Genomic DNA, 19,329 nt, shown 5'->3' with positions numbered 1-19,329 from the left:
TAGAAAATGACACTTTCAGGGACTGGAAATAAATCAGTTGCCAGAATATGCAAGGAAGTTGGAAAAGAGTGAGAGATGGGTTAGAATAAGAGTTAAGAAGTGAACAGTTCTGGGAGAATAATTCAAGCCATAACAATTTAGAAAATCGTAATAATAATCATAGCTTTAATAAAAATATTAGTTTTAATCATTAAAACCCCAAATTGTCCTCTTATAAAGAGTATTAAATTGGGACACGATATAGAAAATTGGATGAAGAAAAAATATAGAAAATTCAGTAATATTAAAAACAAGAAAAAGGGGGGAGGGACTACAAATCAATAATAACCCAATAGGCAAAAATATAAACATGCATTTTATAGCAGAGGAAAATACATGTGAACATACAGACAGATGCTCAGCATTACTAGAATTCAGGAAAATTCAAATCAAGAGAACAATGAGATGCTATTCTACACTTCAGAAATGTAACAACACTAAATGTTGAAAAGGATGACACATCTTATCAATGTAAACTGATAAGACCACTTTATAAATGTAATTTAATATTACCACATGAAGTTAAATGTTTGTATAGCCTGTGACCCTCAGCAATTCTACTACTAGAGAAACTTGTATATTTGTACAAGACATCTGCAAGGATGTTGGCAGGAGCTAAACAAAGCAACATGGATCACTGTGAGCAACATAATTTTAAGTGAAAACCATGTTTCAGAAGATATTTTTTTTTTTTAAATAAAGTTAAGCATAGTAAACATATTGTAAGTTTCTGATAATACGAATATGATGGTGAGGAGAGAGAAAGGGGAATGGATGGATCAATGATGAACTGTATCATTAACCAAGAATTAGAATCCAATTCTGTAATCCAATTTAACTAGTTTTTAAAAAAGTTGTAGTAATCATCCCTGTATATACACCTTTGCTAATACATCTGCTCTTAGCAAATTCCTAGAAATGGAATTTGTGAATATGTACATTTAGCACTTAGAATTTTCCGTGGCCCCAAAGAATAGTTACAAATATATTCCCAACTCTAAAGTGCCTGAAGTAGCCGAAACCGGTTTGGCTCAATGGATAGAGCGTCGGCTTGGGGACTGAAGGACCCGGGTTTGATTCTGGTTAAGGGCATGTACCTTCGTTGTGGGCATATCCCCAGTAGGGGGTGTGCAAGAGACAGCTGATCGATGACTCTCTCTCATCAATGTTTCTTACTCTCTATCTCTCTCTCCCTTCCTCTCTGTACAAAATCAATAAAATATATATTAAATAAATAAATAAATAAATAAAAATAAAGTGCCTGAAGTATCTGTCTCCTACCCCTTTGCCAAAACCTGGTATCATCAAACTTCATTTTTTTTTTTTACCAGTCAGATGAGCAATACGCATTATTTTGATTTAGACTTTATACTTAAATATGGGCCTGACTGAGCATCTTTTTATCGGCCATTTAATTTCTTCCTGTGTTCATACTTCTTCAAACTCTTTTTCTAAGAGTTAATCCACCTTTATTATTAATAATTTTAAGAATTTTTGCTTTATATATATATTGAAGAATATAACCCTTGCTTATAATATATATTCCAGTTACTTCATCCACCACTCTGCTATTTATCTTTGCCACATTTACTATTCATACAGTCAAATTTACCAATCTTTTCAGTAGTAACTACTGAACACAGAGTTTTTAAGTTAACAGATCTCTAACATAACACAATCGCCACAGATTCATCCTATCTATGGAGTTTTATTGGTGTTTCATGCCATCTCAGTGTAGCTAAAAAAAAAAAAAAAAAATCCAAATACATCATCAGAGTTTTAATGTATAAGTGTCACTCTAACCCAGACTGAAGAAATTTTGCTGTTTCTATGATCTGGCCTTAATTGTCAACCCTAAAATAGTTAATAGTATACAGAGGCAATAAAAAGAATGGGCCTATAAGCTTCTGTATCTGATTCAACACATTAATTTAGTCTTGTTTTGCTTTATGCAAGACAAATACAACTATGAAAATGAACAACAACAAAAAAAACTCAACAAAAAAGAAAAATTTGCATAGATGCTCCAACTTGAAATTGCAGATCCCCCTTCCCCCCAAAGAAAAAAAAAAGCAGCTTAGGTAGGATTTTCAGCTGCCTTGGAACGAATATAAGGTGTCACGGACAGCAGGAGGTGGAGGCGCCAGTCCTCGAAGAAGTCCATGGAGTGCTGAAACCAACCAGCAGGCAAGGACGCCCACTCATGATGCCCCAACAGGAATGAGTCCTTCACCGCACTGCTCCCCAAGGTCCCAACATCACCCATAAGCACTGGGCTGTAACTTAATGACTGCAACAAAACCCACAATTATTTTTGCCCACAGAATTGGCTTCTAAATTTTAGAAAAGGAAAATTTGGAAATTTATGTGCCAGTCATTTTATAATTTTCCCTGGCAAACTACTAAACTGGCAAATTAGATGTAATTGTGTTGTTGATTTCATTTGCTCAGAATTATTAGGCTCAGCAATCCTCTTTGGGGCAATCAAAACTTCCTTCCTCAAGCCAACGAACACTATTAGCGCTTAATTATGTCATGTATCCACATACATTTAAAAAGGGAAGGAAATGACATAAAAAACGGTGATTTAAGTTTTTAAAAATGTCTCTGAAGAGAGATTTCACTATTGTACCTAACAAGAACTTTGTGTTTTAGAATGTTTAAAAATATTTACTCCCAATAACAACAAATTAAATATCCCCATGGTTATAAACATCACATAACTGACTCCCAAGGAAGAGTGAAATTACAGACTGTATGGCTGAACTGTGTGAGGGTGAAGGGCAGAGAGGAGAACCTGAGTACCTTTAATTTATGAGTGAAAGCCGGGTAGAAAAAGCAAAATTACAAAAACGTGTTGAGTAACAAACTGAAAATGGGCGGTAAAAGAAATCTGTGAGTTAATAACACCGAGTTGTTTTAAAACCAGCAAGAAGATGATCTGATGAAAAAAACTCACAGATTTTTCCAAGTGATTCAAAGTAACAGAAATAGATGAAGAAAAGCACATAACCCCAGGTCATGCTTGTGAATGGGCCAAAGGGGAGGCTGTGGCTTCACTCGATGTGCCAGTGATGGGAGCTGGTAGAGATTTAAGAGGGTGGTGACAGATGCAGTAAAAATGGCAGAAAAGAAAATGACCTCAGCTACAAGTAAGATTCTCAAGTCAAAGAACCACACCTATTGATGAAGTAAGACTGCTAGTGAGCTGGAATTCAACAAGAGCAGAAACCACAGCCTGCAGCGTCACAAAGAAGTCTACAATAGGAAGCCAAAACATAAGCCTAGGACAAACCAAGTATGAAGGCATCATTTAACTGAGCAAAAATAAACACTTAAGCTCACAAGGCGGAGACCATTGCACGCGCTGGCGTGACTGGGAAATTGCCTGATGGCTGGAGGAGGATGGCTGCTTTGGTAACAGGCTCAAACCCTTCAGAAGTTTGTTCAGAAAGGTTAGCGAGGCAAAGGGAGAGCTACTATTACTTGTAATACAAAGTCTGAGAGTAAAATGGCAGAAATGGTTAAAGGCCAACAAAAACTAAAATACCGTATTGGCTACAGTTAGTTTTGAGACTCATGAACCGGAGGCGACCTGTATGGCAGCACTTGACAACTTAAATCCCCCTCAGAGGTCCCAAAATAAGAACACAAGTGAATAGATACATTATGTATATTTGTTCTCAAATGGCAATTTAAACAAAGATTATCTATGTATGAGCCTTGTGGCATAATTCAAAAACTGTAACTCCAGGATTCTTAACAGCTAGCTCCATCATGGATCTTTAAAAGAACTACAAGTTGTAAAACAGCAGTTCAGAAATCACACTAGCACAGAAAGTAATATAGTTCCCTTCCCTTTATTAAATACTAGAGGTCTGGTGCAAGAAATCTGTGCGTGAGCACAGTCCCTAGGCCTATCCTGCAACCAGGGCCATCTTCCCTGGCTGCTGGCAGCCAGCCCCGCCCCCCGCCGCCGCCCACCCTGGTTCCCTGTTCACCACTGGGCGGTCAAAGCCTGACAGCCAGGGGAAGGGACTGAGAGGTCAGGCGTTCCCACCCACTCGCCGGCTCCGCACCCTGCCGAGGGTTGTCCTCTGTGTGTGGGGTGACTGGCGGGGTGGGGACCTTGGCTTGGTGCCACCCACATCCCATGCCCACCACCAATCCGGGGAAAGACACCAAGAGGTGGTCAGTGCATCTCCTAGTGACTGGTCGAGGGGTCGTTCTGCCGTTAGGGTCAATTTACATATTACCCTTTTGTTATATAGGGTATTTTTATTGATTTCAAAGAGGAAGAGAAAGAGAGAGAGGAACATCAATGATGAGAATCACTGATCAGCTGCCTCCTGCCGCCCCCCAATGAGGATTGAACCACAACCTGGGCATGTGCCCTGGACCGGAAATCAAACCGTGACCCTCTGGTTCATAGGTCGATGCTTAACCACTGAGCAAGACCAGCCAGGCACTATAATTCCGCTTGGTGTTTTTTGTTTGTTTGCTTGCTGGCTTGCTTGCTTGTTCAATAGATAGAAACTACTCCATGACTGAGTACAGTATAAAAGCTAAACCTACCAGCAGGGAAAGCATACTAAGTTAGCAGCCTCGAGTCGCCTACAGCAGCAGTGCTCACGAGTGGAGTTTACTCACACCCCACGAATGACTAAGAAGGGTCAGCCTGGAGCTGGTTCTGATTCCTCAGAGTAAAGATGACATATTTGTATTACAGCTCGATGTCTGTGCCACGTGTGCACACCAGGAACAAAGCACTGGACAGTAGGGGACACGTCCATTTTGCAGTGTGTTGTAGGTGGCATCCCTACAGTTGTCTACCAACAGCCTGCCCACCCTAACCCGGTCCTATTGGTTCTAGCGGCTTATGACGCTAAACCAAGATCTTGCGGGTTTATATGATAAACATATCATTCCTTCCTTACCACTTGCTTAATTTTAAAATGCCCTAAAACTGCCAAAAATATTGTCTGACCCAAACAACTATTTGTTTTATTGAAATAAAATATAGTTGATGCCTTTTTTTTTAACATGATCCTGTCATGAGTTAACTTTCCTTTTTATTAACAGAGTAGAGTGAGCTCATGACAACAGTGACAAACAACACCTGATGACTAATGAGACACCCTCGGAAGCCCCAGAAATGTGATCACCACCACAAAGAAGCTAAGTCCTCACTCCGTTTCTGGCTCAAGAAAAAAGTCTAACACACTGTGGACGGCAGAGGTTAGTCAGCTGTGGCATTTACAGTGACTCTGTGATGAACTCCAATATGTAAACAGAATTCATACTCGTTCCCTAGAAGTTAACATGAGATTTAGCGCAGCCAGGGAATGGAGTCATCTGGTCAGTCTCTTACTGTGTGTCAGCATCTCCCAAATTTTTTCCCATGGAATATTAAGGGTGCCATGGTGAGTTTAAATGCCACAGCTATCCATGAGGGAGCATCGCTATGCCTATTGGCTTACTAAGGCTCTGAGAAGTCACGCAGTGAAGAAATTGGTTTTGTTAACCTAGAGTTTTCTATACTTATTTATTCACTGGTTTTTTCGTTTTGTTTGGTGAAACATCAAGGATATGAGAAGATTCTGGGAAATGCTACTCAAAGATTACCATGGATATAAGTACTAATAACTAAAATGTAACAACCAAACTAAAATAAGATTTAGCTGATGATTCAGAGTACTGAAGGAAAGTGCAGTTCAGGGTCAACAAATATTGGTTGAGAGCTCTACTTGGTAAAAATGACAAGGAAAATACCATTTGCTACATATTCAGGGATGCCAGAAACCAAGGACAAAGAGCATAGTTTCTGTAGTACACACTGTCACGTAGCACACAATTCTCATAAAATGTTTAAAAACATATCAATATTGGAGCTGAGAACGTTTTAAATGCTCAGTAAGAACATAAATATACTTCTTTTAAAACCAATTTATTAGAAAACAACTAAATGTCTAGGACTTCAGGAGCTCAGAACCTTAACAAGTCTCTCCTTGAGTTATGGACTACATTGGAATTATCTACTGATACCAAGACAATGGCACCTACTGAAGATTATTACAATACTTACCACATTACAAAAAGAATCCAGACCAATGCTATGTACATACTTAGTACATTCTGGATTAGACCAAGTAAAATTTAACAACAAGCTGAACAGCATTCTATAAAACAAAAACAAAAAGTCGGTTAGGCTAATTCTGGCTGTTTTTCTGTGCTACGGACTCACAGTGAGAAAGAAGACTATCTTGGAATTTCATGACGGAACCAAATCTGAGTTCTTTATCTAAAGTTTATCTACATTTACCTTAAAAGAAGTTCTTTTGGTAACTTTCTGTTAATAAGGCCTTCATCATTATTTGAGAAAACCTAAAGGAAAAAGAAAAAAGGAAAACTGTTAGTGCTCCTCGATCAATTTTTTTTTTAAAGTTACGTGTTTCTTAGATCAGAACAGCCCCAATCACTGTCCTATAGGTATGACACCAATTTCATAAAGCCACCACACTTCAATATGATAGCTATAAGAATAGTTTATACCCTCTCACTGTTTTTTATAAAAACGGTAATATCCATTTTTATACTACTTTGTATTGGCAGTTCTAACCAAGGTTATTAGGCAAGAAAATAAATAAAAGGCATATTGATGGAAAGGAAGAAGCAAAACAATCTCTGTTTATAGGTAACAATTTTGTACCAGTATATAGATAATTCTAATATGTCATAGAAAATTCTATCAGAACTAATCAAGGAGTTCAGCAAGGTTGCAGGATACTATATAAAATATACAATATAGTTATTATATAAAAATAAATTATATTTCCATATATTAGCAATGAGCACCTGAAACTGACATTAAGAAAACAATTTACAACAGCATTAAAAAGAATAAAATACTTAAGAATAAATTTAATTAAAGAAATGCAAGACAGCCCTAGCTAGTTTGGCTCAGTGGATAGAGCATTGGCCTGCGGACTGAAGGGTCCCAGGTTCAATTCCAATCAAGGGCACATGCCTGGGTTGCTGGCTCAATCCCCAGTAGGCATCCAATCAATGATTCTCATCATTGATGTTTCTATTTTTCTCTCCCTTCCTCTCTGAAATCAATCAATTTAAAAAAAAAGGGGGGGGGTGGGGAGGAGAGTACAAGACATATATTGAAAACTTATATAAAACATTGAGAGAAATTTAAAAAGATAAATACACTCACATCCCATGTTCACAAATTGGAAGATTTAAGTGGTAAGTTAGCGACATTCTCAAACTGATCCAAAGATTTGATGAAATCTTTATAAAAATGCCAGCAGCCTTTTTATTGAAAAGTTTAAAAGTTGATCCTAAAATTAATATGGAAATGCAAGAGATCCAAAATAGCCAAAATAAAGTCATGCACTGCCAGACAATGCTTGGGTCAATGAAGTACCACCTATACAATAGTGGTCCCATAAGATTATAATGGAACTGAAAAATTCCCATCACCCTAGTGATATCACAGCCATCATAACATCGTAGTGTGATCATTACTCATGTCGTTTCTGGTGATGTTAGTGTACAGTGTTTATAAATTGTGGAGGAATTAGAACACTCATACACAACTGATAGAGCCATTTTGGAAAACAGTCTGGCAGTTCCTAAAAGGTTAAAAATTAAGTTACCATATGAACCAACTATTCCAACAACAGGTAATATGTCCATATAAAAACTTGTACATGGATATCATAGCAGCATTATTCATAATAGCCAAAAAGTGGAAATAACCCAAATGTCCATCAGCTAATGAAGAAAGTGTGGTATATCCATACAATGGAAAATTATTCACCAATCAAAAAGAATGAGATACTGAGAACCCAAGATGGCGGCATAGGTAAACATACCTAAACTGCGGCCATGCACAACAATTTCAAAACTACAATTAAAAGACAAAACATCTATCACCCAAACCCACAGGAGGGCTGGCTGAGTGGAAGCTCTACACCAGACAGAAAGGGGAGCATTCAGTGTACAAACACTGAAAAGCTGAGGTACGGGGGTGCACGATACGGGCTGGCGATGGATCCCAGCTGGCGGCGGGTGTTGCTTTCTTCAACCCAAAGGGGAGACAGGCGAGACCCAAACTCCTTTGGGGAGAAGCTGGACTGTCTGCCATCAGGTCGGAAAATGAGGGTGGCTGGTTTGCAGAGCTACACGAGGAATAATTGTTTGCTGTGCTGGGCAGTGAGACTCGAGGCACAGGATGGCTCACTGCCAGACATTGCTGTTTGCCATGCCCTAGCCTAGTGATGCCCTGAGACACTGGCCTGCACAATCTACAAACACACCCAAGCTCTAAGCAGCGGCCTTTGCATATGAATGGCCTTCACTATCACTGCTAACTTGCAAACAACAGCTCAGACAGCTCCATAATCTACAAATCCCAAGCAGGGAGGAGAGGACTATAGTTCTTGCTGTAGCTCCTACAGGGTGACCTCTAGGGGTGTCGAACTCAATCAGAGAAGGGGCCAAAATCTAAAATCCAGCCTTAATCGCGGGCCGAATGGTTTACTGAACAGTCATAAACTGACAATGTCATAAACTGACAGCGGAGTGCAGTGATGACAGCGCGGTGCGGGCCACATTGCAAGGCCTGGCGGGCTGGATTTGGCCCGCGGGCCTTGTGTTTGACACATGTGCCTTAGACAGTAGCTGACCTGTACCCCATTGGAGATCCAGAAGCCAGTGTACCTAGTGGTCAATGTGGGACACAGATTTCAACTCCTCACATCCATAAGCGACACATTCAAGAGGCAGACTCAGTGAGCACCCACTAAAATAAGTCCTGCACCATGAGCGTGTCTCCAGTGCAGCAGTTCTTCTATTATAAACACAGCGGGTCCCCACAGCCAATTGGCCTGGAGGACAATTCCTCCCAGGGTACCAACAGCAATCAAGACTTAATTACACCAAGACTTTGCACTCAGCCCACAAAGGGATGTACCAAGACTGTCCACCTCGGGTGATTGGGGAGGCTGAGTTACTGGTCCCTGTGGATCACCTACCACACAAAGCCACTCCATTAACACAGGGAAGCAGCCAAAATGCGGAGACACAGGGAAGCATGTCGCAAAAGAGAGCAATGGAGGAAAGCAAACTACGGGATGACTTGGAGCTCAGGACCACATTTATAAGGTTACTCAAGAATCTTCTAAAAACTACTGAGAAACTTGATGAGACCTTCAAGGACCTTAATGAGAATGAAAAAAAAAAAAAAAAAAAAAAAAAAAATTTAAAAATTTTTAAAAAAATGGAAAAGGACCAGTCAGAAATTAAGAATACACTGTCTGAAATAAAGAATATACAGAAACTCAACTAAGAATCAAACCAAAGAACTGAAATACGAGGAAACAAAAAACACCCAACCAGAAAAACAAAAAGAAAAAAGGATCCAAAAATATGAATATAATGTAAGGAGCCTCTGGGACAATTTTAACTGTACCAACATCAGAATTTTTGGGGTGCCAGAAGAAGAGAAAGAGCAAAATATTGAAAACCTATTAGAAAAAATGACAGAAAACTTTCCCCACCTGGTGAAAGAAATAGACTTACAAGTTCAGGAAGTGCACAGAACCCCAAACAAGAGGAATTCAAAGAGGACCACACCAAGACACATCATAATTAACCCTTTGCACTCCGAACCATTCTGGACATTGGCTACCAGCTACTCGACGCTACTTTGCGGCGGAAGCGTGCGTTGAATTAACTCAATTCCCCGTAATCACTAATAAACTGCAATGTCCCCCCTGAAAGGGGACATCCAAGTGATATGCTAGAATTCTGATGTCCCCTGAAAGGGGACAGCAGAGTGCAAAGGGTTAAAATGCCAAGGGCAAAAGACAAAGAGAGAATCTTGAAAGCAGCAAGAGAAAAACAAATAGTTACCTACAAGGGAGTACCCATATGACTGTCAGCTGATTTCTCAACTAAAACTATGCAAGCCAGAAGGGAGTGGCAAGAAATATTCAAAGTGATGAATAGCAAGAACCTACAACCAAGATTGCTCTACCCAGCAAAGCTATCATTCAGAATTGAAGGTCAGACAAAGAACTTCACAGACAAGAAAAAGCTAAAGGAATTCATCACCACCAAACCAGGATTACATGAAATGCTGAAAGATATCCTTTAAGAAGAGAAAGAAGAAGAAAAAGGTAAAGATAAAAATTATGAACAACAAAAGGACATCAAATACATACCTACCAACAAGTGAATCTAAAAATCAAGTGAATAAAAAGTCTAAAGAAGGGGGGGGGGGGGGCGCGCAATCGTATATGTACAAAGATTATAATTTAATTTAAAAAAAATTTTTAAAAGTCTGAAGAACAGAATGAATGGACTGGTGAATATAATGGAATCAGGGACATAGAAAGGGAGAGGACTGACAGTTCTCAGGGGGAAGAGAGTCTGAGGGGTGTGGGAAGAGATTGGACAAAAGTCTTACACCTATGGATGAAGACAGTAGTTGGGGGGGTAAGCGCATGGAGTGGGGCAGGCAATCGGGTGGAGGGGAGCTATGAGGAAAAATATAAAAGGAATACCTGTAATAATCTGAACAATAAAGATTTATTTTTTTTTTAAAGAATAGGTACTAATATATATTACAACAGAAACGAGCCTTTGAAATACTATGTCACACGAAAGAAGACACAAACAAAAGGCCACATGTTATATAATTCTGACTCCACAAAAACTTTCCCAGTCACTGCCCTGTTCCACCTCCTTAGACACCTCTGCTCCAGTCCCATCCCTTTCATAGCCACTCCAGTGCTGCAAGTGGCAGTGCTGAGGCAGACAGGACAGGGTACAGGTGAGACACAAAATGAGGTAGGGAAGGCAGAGGCCCATGGCTGTTCCTATCTGAGTTTTGTTGGTCTGTGGAGGGGGGGCAGGGTGGTGGTGGTGAGGAGGGTAGTCAAGTAAAACCTGCAGGTGTCACTAGACATTACAAATAGAGAGTTTATCATAAAATAAAAAAGAACTTGCTGGCTCAGCTGATAAGACTCCTAATCTTGGTGTAGTACATTTAAGCCAGGCACTGGGCACATTCTTTAATTTGGAAAGAAGCCATGGTATAAAGGCTAAGAAGCCAGACTTTGAAGACCGGTTGAGTTCAAATCCTGGCTCTGCTACTGGCCAACTATTTGACCTTGAGCAAATAGCCTAATCAATCTGAGAATGTTAAATGGGTATAATGCCAATCTTCTAGGGATAATGGCAGGATTAAATGAGATGTGAAATAATCAGCCTAAAACTAGGCAAGTGAAAGGCTCTATGAAAAAGAATTATTGTTACAATTAAGTACTAAAAATTATGCTCCCCAGTGCAGACAAAAGGGAGACCAAGTCCAGCCGGCCTGGCTCAGTGGTTGAGCATCGACCTAGGAACCAGGAGATCATAGGTTCAATTCCCAATCAGGGCACATGCCCAGGTTTCAGGCTCAATCCCCAGTAGGGTGTGTGTGTGTGTGTGTGCAGGAGGCAGCCCATCCACGATTCTCTCATTGATGTTTCTATCTTTCTCTTATCCCTTCCTCTCTGAAATCAAGATATATATGCCTATAAAGAAAAAGGGAAACCAAGACTGTCAAGAGAAATAAATAAATAAGAGAAACCTCTTCTTTTCACAATCTATTAACACAGATCTCATTACATAAGCTCTCTTGACTATATGGCAAATAGACCAAAACTGTCCTTCGACGTCAGATATACTTTATTGTAAAGTTTCCCCTCCACCTTGTGCTTCCCAATACCAGCAGAGAAAGGAAAGTGCCAAAACAGGAGCGGAGCCAAGAGAATAAATGAAAATGGGAAGACTGTATGATCAAGTATTAAGCAATAACAAAAACGTGATGGCCATCAATGTCCTAATGCACATTTTGACCCACATGAATTAAAATTTAAACCATTGTTTGATGTTTTTTTGCAACAATTTTAGAACATACAACTAAAACAAATGTAAAAATTACTATTAGAAAAAACTTGGAAAATAAATTTTTTAAATATATATTTTTTTATTTTTTACAGAGAGGAAGAAAGAGGGATAGAGAGCTAGAACCACCAATGAGAGAGAAACATCAACCAGCTGCCTCCTGCACACCCCCCACCAGAGATGTACCCACAACCAAGGTACATGCCCTTGACCGGAATCGAACCTGGAACCCTTCAGTCTACAGGCCGACGCTCTATCCAAAACAGTTTCGGCAGAAAATAAAAATTTTACTTTTTAAACATTTTATCCCAAGTCTAAATGCCTTTATATAAGACATTGGTCTTTGTGATTCACAAAAGGTAGGAGTCATTTCCTGAACATAATCTGAAATGACAGGAGGAATATTCGATACTATTACAGCCATGAATATGAACCCTAATCTAATAACCTGTCTTCATCAATTCCTCCTCATTTCATCTTTGTGAAAGAGGGGAGGGAGAAGGAAAGGGGGGAAAGACTAGGCCAGGGGATCAAAGACTAGGCCAGGGGATACAGTTTTGGGGATCATATAGGCAGCCCCCTCCTGTCCCCTCCTATACCAACCATTCATTTCCCACCTTCCTTGGAGCCCACACATCAGCTTTTCACTCAACTGAATTCCTTCCAAGAAATAAATTCTTAATGTTTAACAATACACAAAAAGCAAAGCATTTCTAAGTCTAAAAGCAAAGCAACCACTAATATACTACAGCAAAATGCTTTTATTTTAGCATCAATAAAAGTCCAAAATTCACAAGTGAGTAGAGGTGAACTGTGGGTCAGAATAGAATGGGTGGAGGAAGGAGAAGAAAAAGAAAATGGCCCATAGGAGGAATACAAGATTTCAGAGAGCTATGGACACTAATTCCTGAATATGCCTCCTTTCTCCCTACTATATCTGTCAATGTATGTATATAAAAACCTGGTATGCAAATTGTCCCCTCGGGAGTTCGACCAAGACACCGGGAGTTTGATTGCTCACTATGATGTGGGCTGACCACCAGGGGGCGGCATGGAACGAAGGAAGGCCCTGATCAGCCCTGATTGCCTGCCAGGCCTAGGGATCCTACAGGTGCTCCAATTTCATGCACCGGGCCTCTAGTAACATATAAAAGCAAATCACTGCTAGATTTAAAACACAAGAGCTTGCCAAAACCGGCTTAGGTCAGGGGATATGTCAGCCTGCGGACTGAAAGATCCCAGGTTCAATTCTGGTCAAGGGCATGTGCTTTGGTTGCGGGCACATCCCCAGTAGGGGGTGTGCAAGAGGCAGCTGGTCGATGTTTCTCTCTCATCGACGTTTCTGGCTCTCTATCTCTCTCCCTTCCTCTCTGTAAAAAATCAATAAAATATATTTTTAAAATAAATAAATAATAAAAAATAAAACACAAGAGCTTGGTAAAATTCATTTTCTGAAAGTCTTTCTGTCTCCGTTCATGTCAGGTTAAAGCAGTTAAGCATTCAAAAGAAACACAAAATAAAGACATTGTGTTATTTGTGGTTGATGTGCTTTTCCTGTTACCAACAAGCTGCTCACCTGGCACTTGTTTTCTCAGAACCAATGAGACATACAGACCATCCACCTTCTCCTCCTCCGATCCCTCTCCTTGGTAAAAGCCAGAGCCTGCCAGGGTTCCACATGGTAGGTTCTCTCTCCAGAAAGCCAACTGGCACTTGAAAAGCACCCTGCACCCTCAGCCTATTCATACTTCCACTAATCTACACTAAATCACTGAAGGTTTTAAAACAAACACCTCAAACCCCAGGGAAGGAGGGGATCGCTGGCAGTAAGAGGGAAAAATCAACCAAGGGACTTGTGGGCATACATATGAGCCTCATCAATGGCCACAGATAACAGGGGGGTGGAATATGAGTGGAAGGTAGGGGATAAGGGGGGATAAGAACACATATGTAAAATAATAATAATAATATTTAAAAAAAAAAAAACTTTCTTAAAAATAGGCATCTCCTTATTATCACCCACCCCCTCTAAATCAATATCCTCCAGTGGTCGGCAAACTCATTAGTCACCAGAGCCAAACATCAATAGTACGACGACTGAAATTTCTTTTGAGAGCCAAATGTTTTAAACTTTATCTATATAGGTAGGTACAGTGTTAATTAACTTAATTAGGGTATTCCTAAGCTGGCCTTTGCTTAAAAAAAAAAAAAAAATCTCAAGGGGCCAAAGAGCCGCGTGGGGCTCGCGAGCCGCAGTTTGCCGACCATTGTACACCAAAGGTGTGTCCCCACGCAGAGTCCTCTCTTCTCTGACAGCCTTTGGGGTCCTGTGGGGGGAGGGGGAAATCCATCTTTGGCTGGCCATTTCCTGAATCCTGTCCCTCTATTATTATTATTATTTTACATAAAAGCGAGCTTCCCGGGGGCCAGGTGGCAGGCCCACCCGAGTTACTGGGCCGAGGAGTGACTGACGACGCACACAGCTTCTCTCCATCAAATCCCTGCGGGTACTGCACCCGGCTGAACACCGCCAGCTGAATGCCCCCATTAAAAAAAAAAAAAAATTAAAATAAAGGAGGGGAAATCTCCAAAATTACAAGTTTAAATTCCCAGGTACTAAGAAGAAAAACAACAACCTGCCAGAGAAGGATGGATTTGAGAGAAACACACACACGTATTCAATTTTTTTTTTTTTTAACGTAATCTATCACTGCAGAAACCAGACAGGCAGCAGCACAGAGCCTGCAAGAAACCGTGTCCATACGCATATATAGGATATGGATGATACGCATCCTTTTTTTTTTTTTTTTTTCCACCACACCCTCTCCGGGCGGCTTCCCAGGCCATCCACAGCCAAAACAGCGTCACGCCGTCTGTCCGGCGGTCCGCAGGGAGGAGGGTGGGGGGTCCCAGCGGCGACCCAGACCTCCCGGGGCAGAGAGAGAAGCCGGGCCGCGGGCGCCAGGGGCCGGCGGGCGTCCCGCGTCCTCCGGGGCCCCCTCCCCCGGGCACGCCCCGCGCGGCCCGCCGCCCGCCGCCTCGCAGGCCGCGGCCCGGCCTCCCGCGACCCCGCCGCCGCCGCCGCCGCCGCCGCCCGCCGGGACCTCGCAGCCGGCCTCGCGGGGACCGGGCCCGGGCGGGGCCGGGCGGGGCGGCGGGCCGCGCGGGCCACACACTCACCATGGCGGACAGCCGCCAGCGCGCCCACAGCCCGGAGTCACACGGCGGCGCCGGCAACGCCCGTTGTCCTGGTGACGCCAGCTGGCCGCCCCGCCCCGCCCCCAGGTGGGCTCGGGAGGTTGCCATTGGCCGGCGGTGAGCACGTGACGCCCACAGGGTGGTGCCCTTTGGACCGCCCCCTCGCCCCCCGCTGGGCCTGGGCTTTTGGCCTTCCCTCGTTCGCACCTGGTGGTGGGCCCATCATCACCCGGAGGACCTGGATACCCCTCACCTGATAGATAAACCAGGCTGCCTGGTTATTGTGGGATTAAAAAAGAAACACACACACACACACACACACACACACACACACAAAATATGCCCATTATGCAAGAACCAGTTGACACAGGTGATACATGATTCGTCAAGACGTTTTTTTTTAAGGGAACTATAACAAGGAGGAAAAAGAGAACAAAACCATGCTAAAGCCCAGCACCTGAGGTGACAACTGCTTATATTCCAGTTTATCTGCTTCCAAGCTTACAACGTAATTCATTTTATATTACATGGTGTTCTTTAAAACGGAAGCAAACCGCCCTCACCGGTGTGGCTCAGTGGATAGAGCATCCATGGCTTTGCCCATTAGATGCCTTCGGTATACCTCCACTTGTGAAAACTAAAATGTCTCCAGGCCTTCCCAGATGTTCTCAGTGAAGAGTCACTGCGCTGGGGTGAACAATGAGGAGCAGAATTGCTGATTTGAGTATCTTTAGATTTACTACACAGAACCAAACTGCAGTCCAAAGGACCTGTGACAGAAGTGACATCATGGAATTAGCAGAGTAGGGAACTCTGCTAATTCCATGGCCCATGTTTCTGGGACAGCTTATAGGTATCAGGGAAAGCAATAAATATGGACCTCATTTTTAAATACTGTGGTCATGCATTTGACCTGTCTGGTGGTTTCCTAAGGGACCAGCACAGAGATTAACCTTTATTTTTGCCCCTGTCAGATTAAAGTGGCATTCTGGGTGGCATTTGATGAAAGCACTTAAAGATATATGGTACTCATGGCTGTCCGGGGCAAGGAATGGAGGATGAGGCAAACAGGCAGATCAAAAAGCCTGCGTATGATGAGGAAGATTTTTGGGGGAATAAGAGCTGTGGAGGGCTCCCGAGCACTCTGGGGAATCTGAAGTATGAGATGCATGCCCACGGCCAGACACATGCTCAGAAAAGACCTGAGAGGATCTGAGATTTACACCTCTGGCTGATATTTGGATTCCACAATAAACGGGAGGTGCGGGCTAAGGCAGAGTTGTAGTCAGTTTGGCTCAGGGCCAATATGCAAAGACTACAGGAGTTTTTTTCTGTTTTTGAATCCAGGCATTTAAGAAAATATTTTCCTATCACTAGCTAACTGTTGAGATGACAGAACTGAGACTTTGGTGACCACACATGACAATCTTTGCAAAAGCAGTTTGGAAAAGTCACTCAATGGACAACGGCATCCAGAATCCACAACAGAGTGCCCTATGGAGGGAAAGAGAATCTATAGACATAGAAAGCAGATTAGCTCCATCATCCCAAAACACCCCACGCCTACCCCCTACCAACTACTATTCTTCATCCTATAGCTTTGTGTTTTTAAGAATATCATATAAGCCCTAACCGGTTTGGCTCGGTGGATAGTGTGTTGGCCTGTGGACTGAAGGGTCCCAGGTTCGATTCCAGTCAAGGGCATGTATCAATACCTTGGTTGTGGGCACATCCCCAGTAGGGGGCGTGCAGGAGGCAGCTGATCGATGTTTCTCTTTCATCAATGTTTCTGACTATCCCTCTCCCTTCTTCTCTGTAAAAAATTAATTAAAAATATATTTTTTAAAAATAGATAACCGGTTTGGCTCAGTGGTAGAGCGTCGGTCTGCGGACTGAAGGGTCCCAGGTTCGATTCCAGCAAGGGCATGTACATTGGTTGCAGGCACATCTCCGATAGGGGGTGTGCAGGGGGCAGCTGGTCGATGTTTCTCTCTCATCGACCTTTCTGGCTCTCTAGCTCTCTCCCTTCCTCTCTGTAAAAAATCAGTAAAATATATTTTTAAAAAATAGATAGTCTGAAGTAGACTACTCCATCTTAGTCAACTTCAGAAGTACTCAGTCTAATCTTAACTGATACTTCTGCCCTAGCTGGTTTGGCCAGTGGACAGAGCATCGGCCCACCGAGTGCAGGCTCCCGGCCTTGGTCAGGCATGCGTGGGAAAGGAAGATCATCAATCAATGTGTCTCTCTCTCCTGTATGGAGTATTTTCCTTCTACCAGAAGAACACCTTTGGTACTTATTTGAATGTGGGTGTGATGTTCTGCAGTTTTTCAACACAAAAGGTTCTTATTCTTTCACAAAGAATATTTTACTTAGCACAGACTTGTATATTGGCAGTCATTTTGTCTCTGTAATTTAAATATATTGTTATTTTTGTCTTTGGATTTTCATTGTTTCTATGGGTAAACACCTGTAGGTTTTGTTCTTTCTCCTTTGAAGGTAATCTCTCTTTTTTTCTTTAGCACTTTAAGTTTGTTTGGGGGAGGGGAGGAGGGCGGGAGAGGAAGATAGGGAGCAGGGAGGCCTTTGAGTTTTAGCAGTTTTACTAGGATGTGCATAAGTATGGCTTTCTTTGCATTTATCCTTCTTGGCTTTGTATGTCTTCTATTTATGGCTTGATTTTTTTAAATTAAATTATTATATGTGTACATATCTTACCATTGTCCTCCCTGGCTTGATATATTTTATTAATCGAGAAAAACTCTCAGCCATAATCTTCAAACTTTTTCTGTACCATTCTTTTTGTTGTTGCTGTTGTTGTTGAGATAGCATATTGAGACATGGGACCTTTACTTAACAGTGTCACACTTCTCACTGGGCATTTTGATTTTTCCATAACATAAAAGAACTATAACCTTGCCCTAGCCAGTTTGGCTCAGTGGATAGAGAATCCACCCACGGACAGAAGGGTCCTGGGTTCCATTCCGGTCAAGGGCACATACCTCAGGTCTGAGATAAAAAATGTGGGTGTTTTGAGTCAGAGTTCCTGTCTTTCGAAAATCGAAGGATGAAGTCCTAGGACAAAAATGATGAATGGAACCAAAGATTATCGGGAGGAGCCAGTCCTGGAAAAGGAGCAGCTGGGGTCCCAGGAGCAGGCCAGCGTCCAGAGCTTCCTTTCCATGTTACAGCTCAGCATCCGAGCCAATTAACGTCCTTCAGTCCAAGTGTGGAGGCCGATGGCCTTCCCCACGTGGTTGCAGGGATGCTCTCCTCTCCGCAGGACCACCGGTATCCAAGGGCGCTGAGCCAGCGGAGAAGCTTCTGTCCCATTCTTATTCTCCTTCCCTTCTAGCAATTAAACTACCAAATGTTTGATCGTCACACATTCTCTATGTGTGTAATTTTCCTTTTCCATTTTATATCTTCTTCCTTTGTTTCTTTATGCTTCTTTCAACACACAACTCCAGCTCACTAAATCTCTCTTCAGCGATATTTAATCTGCTATTAAAAATACCCGCTCAGGTTTTCATTTCAGTTTTAATTTTTAGTTGCAGACTTCACTTTTTTTGAAATTTTTATAGTTCCTAGTTCTCTGCCAAATTTCGCAGGCTCTTATTTTATCTCCCTGAATATGATGAATAGAGTTAAAGTCTGTAACTGCTTTTGTTTTCACTCTTTTTTTCTTCTTTTGGTCTTTAGTGTGCCTGTTTATTTAAAATTGTAGGCCAGATATGTAATTTGTCTACAGAATGAGGTATTCTTCCTCTAGAGAAGTTTTTATTTATTTCTGCTAGGCACTTGACACACTTCTAGCAATATGAGCTGACCTTCAGCCAAATTCAGTGACTAAAATTATTCAAAACTGAGCTGCAATTTCTGCAAGAACCTGCCTTTTCTTGGATAACCTTACTACCACGGTGGTGCATTGAGATTGCAACACAAAGCAAAGGAGCACCCCTTCTTGGCTGAACCATGTCCTTTTCCTGTTTCCTTAGCCTGACTAGGCTATCCAAAGAGTCTTCAGCTTCGCATCCTCTCAACAATCCCTTCTATAATAAGTAAATGATCCCCCAAAAGAAGAGAGGTTTTAATCAATAGGATCTTCTCTCTGAGCTGCT

General features: G+C 41.9%; 1 protein-coding gene across 3 annotated transcripts in view; it reads right to left on the bottom strand.

Moving 5' to 3' along the window:
• The window catches only part of FBXL2 (F-box and leucine rich repeat protein 2), a 41,155-nt gene extending 25,870 nt beyond the window's left edge, over nt 1-15,285 (bottom strand). Inside the window, exons 1-4 of one of the 3 annotated variants that reach the window (XM_084902218.1) lie at nt 15,190-15,285; nt 6,362-6,423; nt 6,125-6,218; nt 2,124-2,209 (exon numbers count right to left, since the gene is read on the bottom strand). In XM_084902218.1, the coding sequence (XP_084758344.1) occupies nt 2,124-2,209; nt 6,125-6,218; nt 6,362-6,423; nt 15,190-15,192 (245 nt within the window). In that variant the 5' untranslated portion in view covers nt 15,193-15,285. The remainder of the gene's footprint in view (nt 1-2,123; nt 2,210-6,124; nt 6,219-6,361; nt 6,424-15,189) is intronic. The other 2 variants (XR_014796643.1, XM_084902216.1) reach the window with 2 other exon arrangements.
• Between the last annotated feature and the right edge of the window lie 4,044 nt (nt 15,286-19,329).

Source organism: Pipistrellus hanaki (genome assembly GCF_964339955.1).
Source record: "Pipistrellus hanaki genome assembly, chromosome: 13".
In the NCBI taxonomy this organism is placed as follows: domain Eukaryota; kingdom Metazoa; phylum Chordata; class Mammalia; order Chiroptera; family Vespertilionidae; genus Pipistrellus; species Pipistrellus hanaki.
Note: the sequence above shows the minus strand (reverse complement) of the source record. Positions and strands in the feature narration are given on the sequence as shown.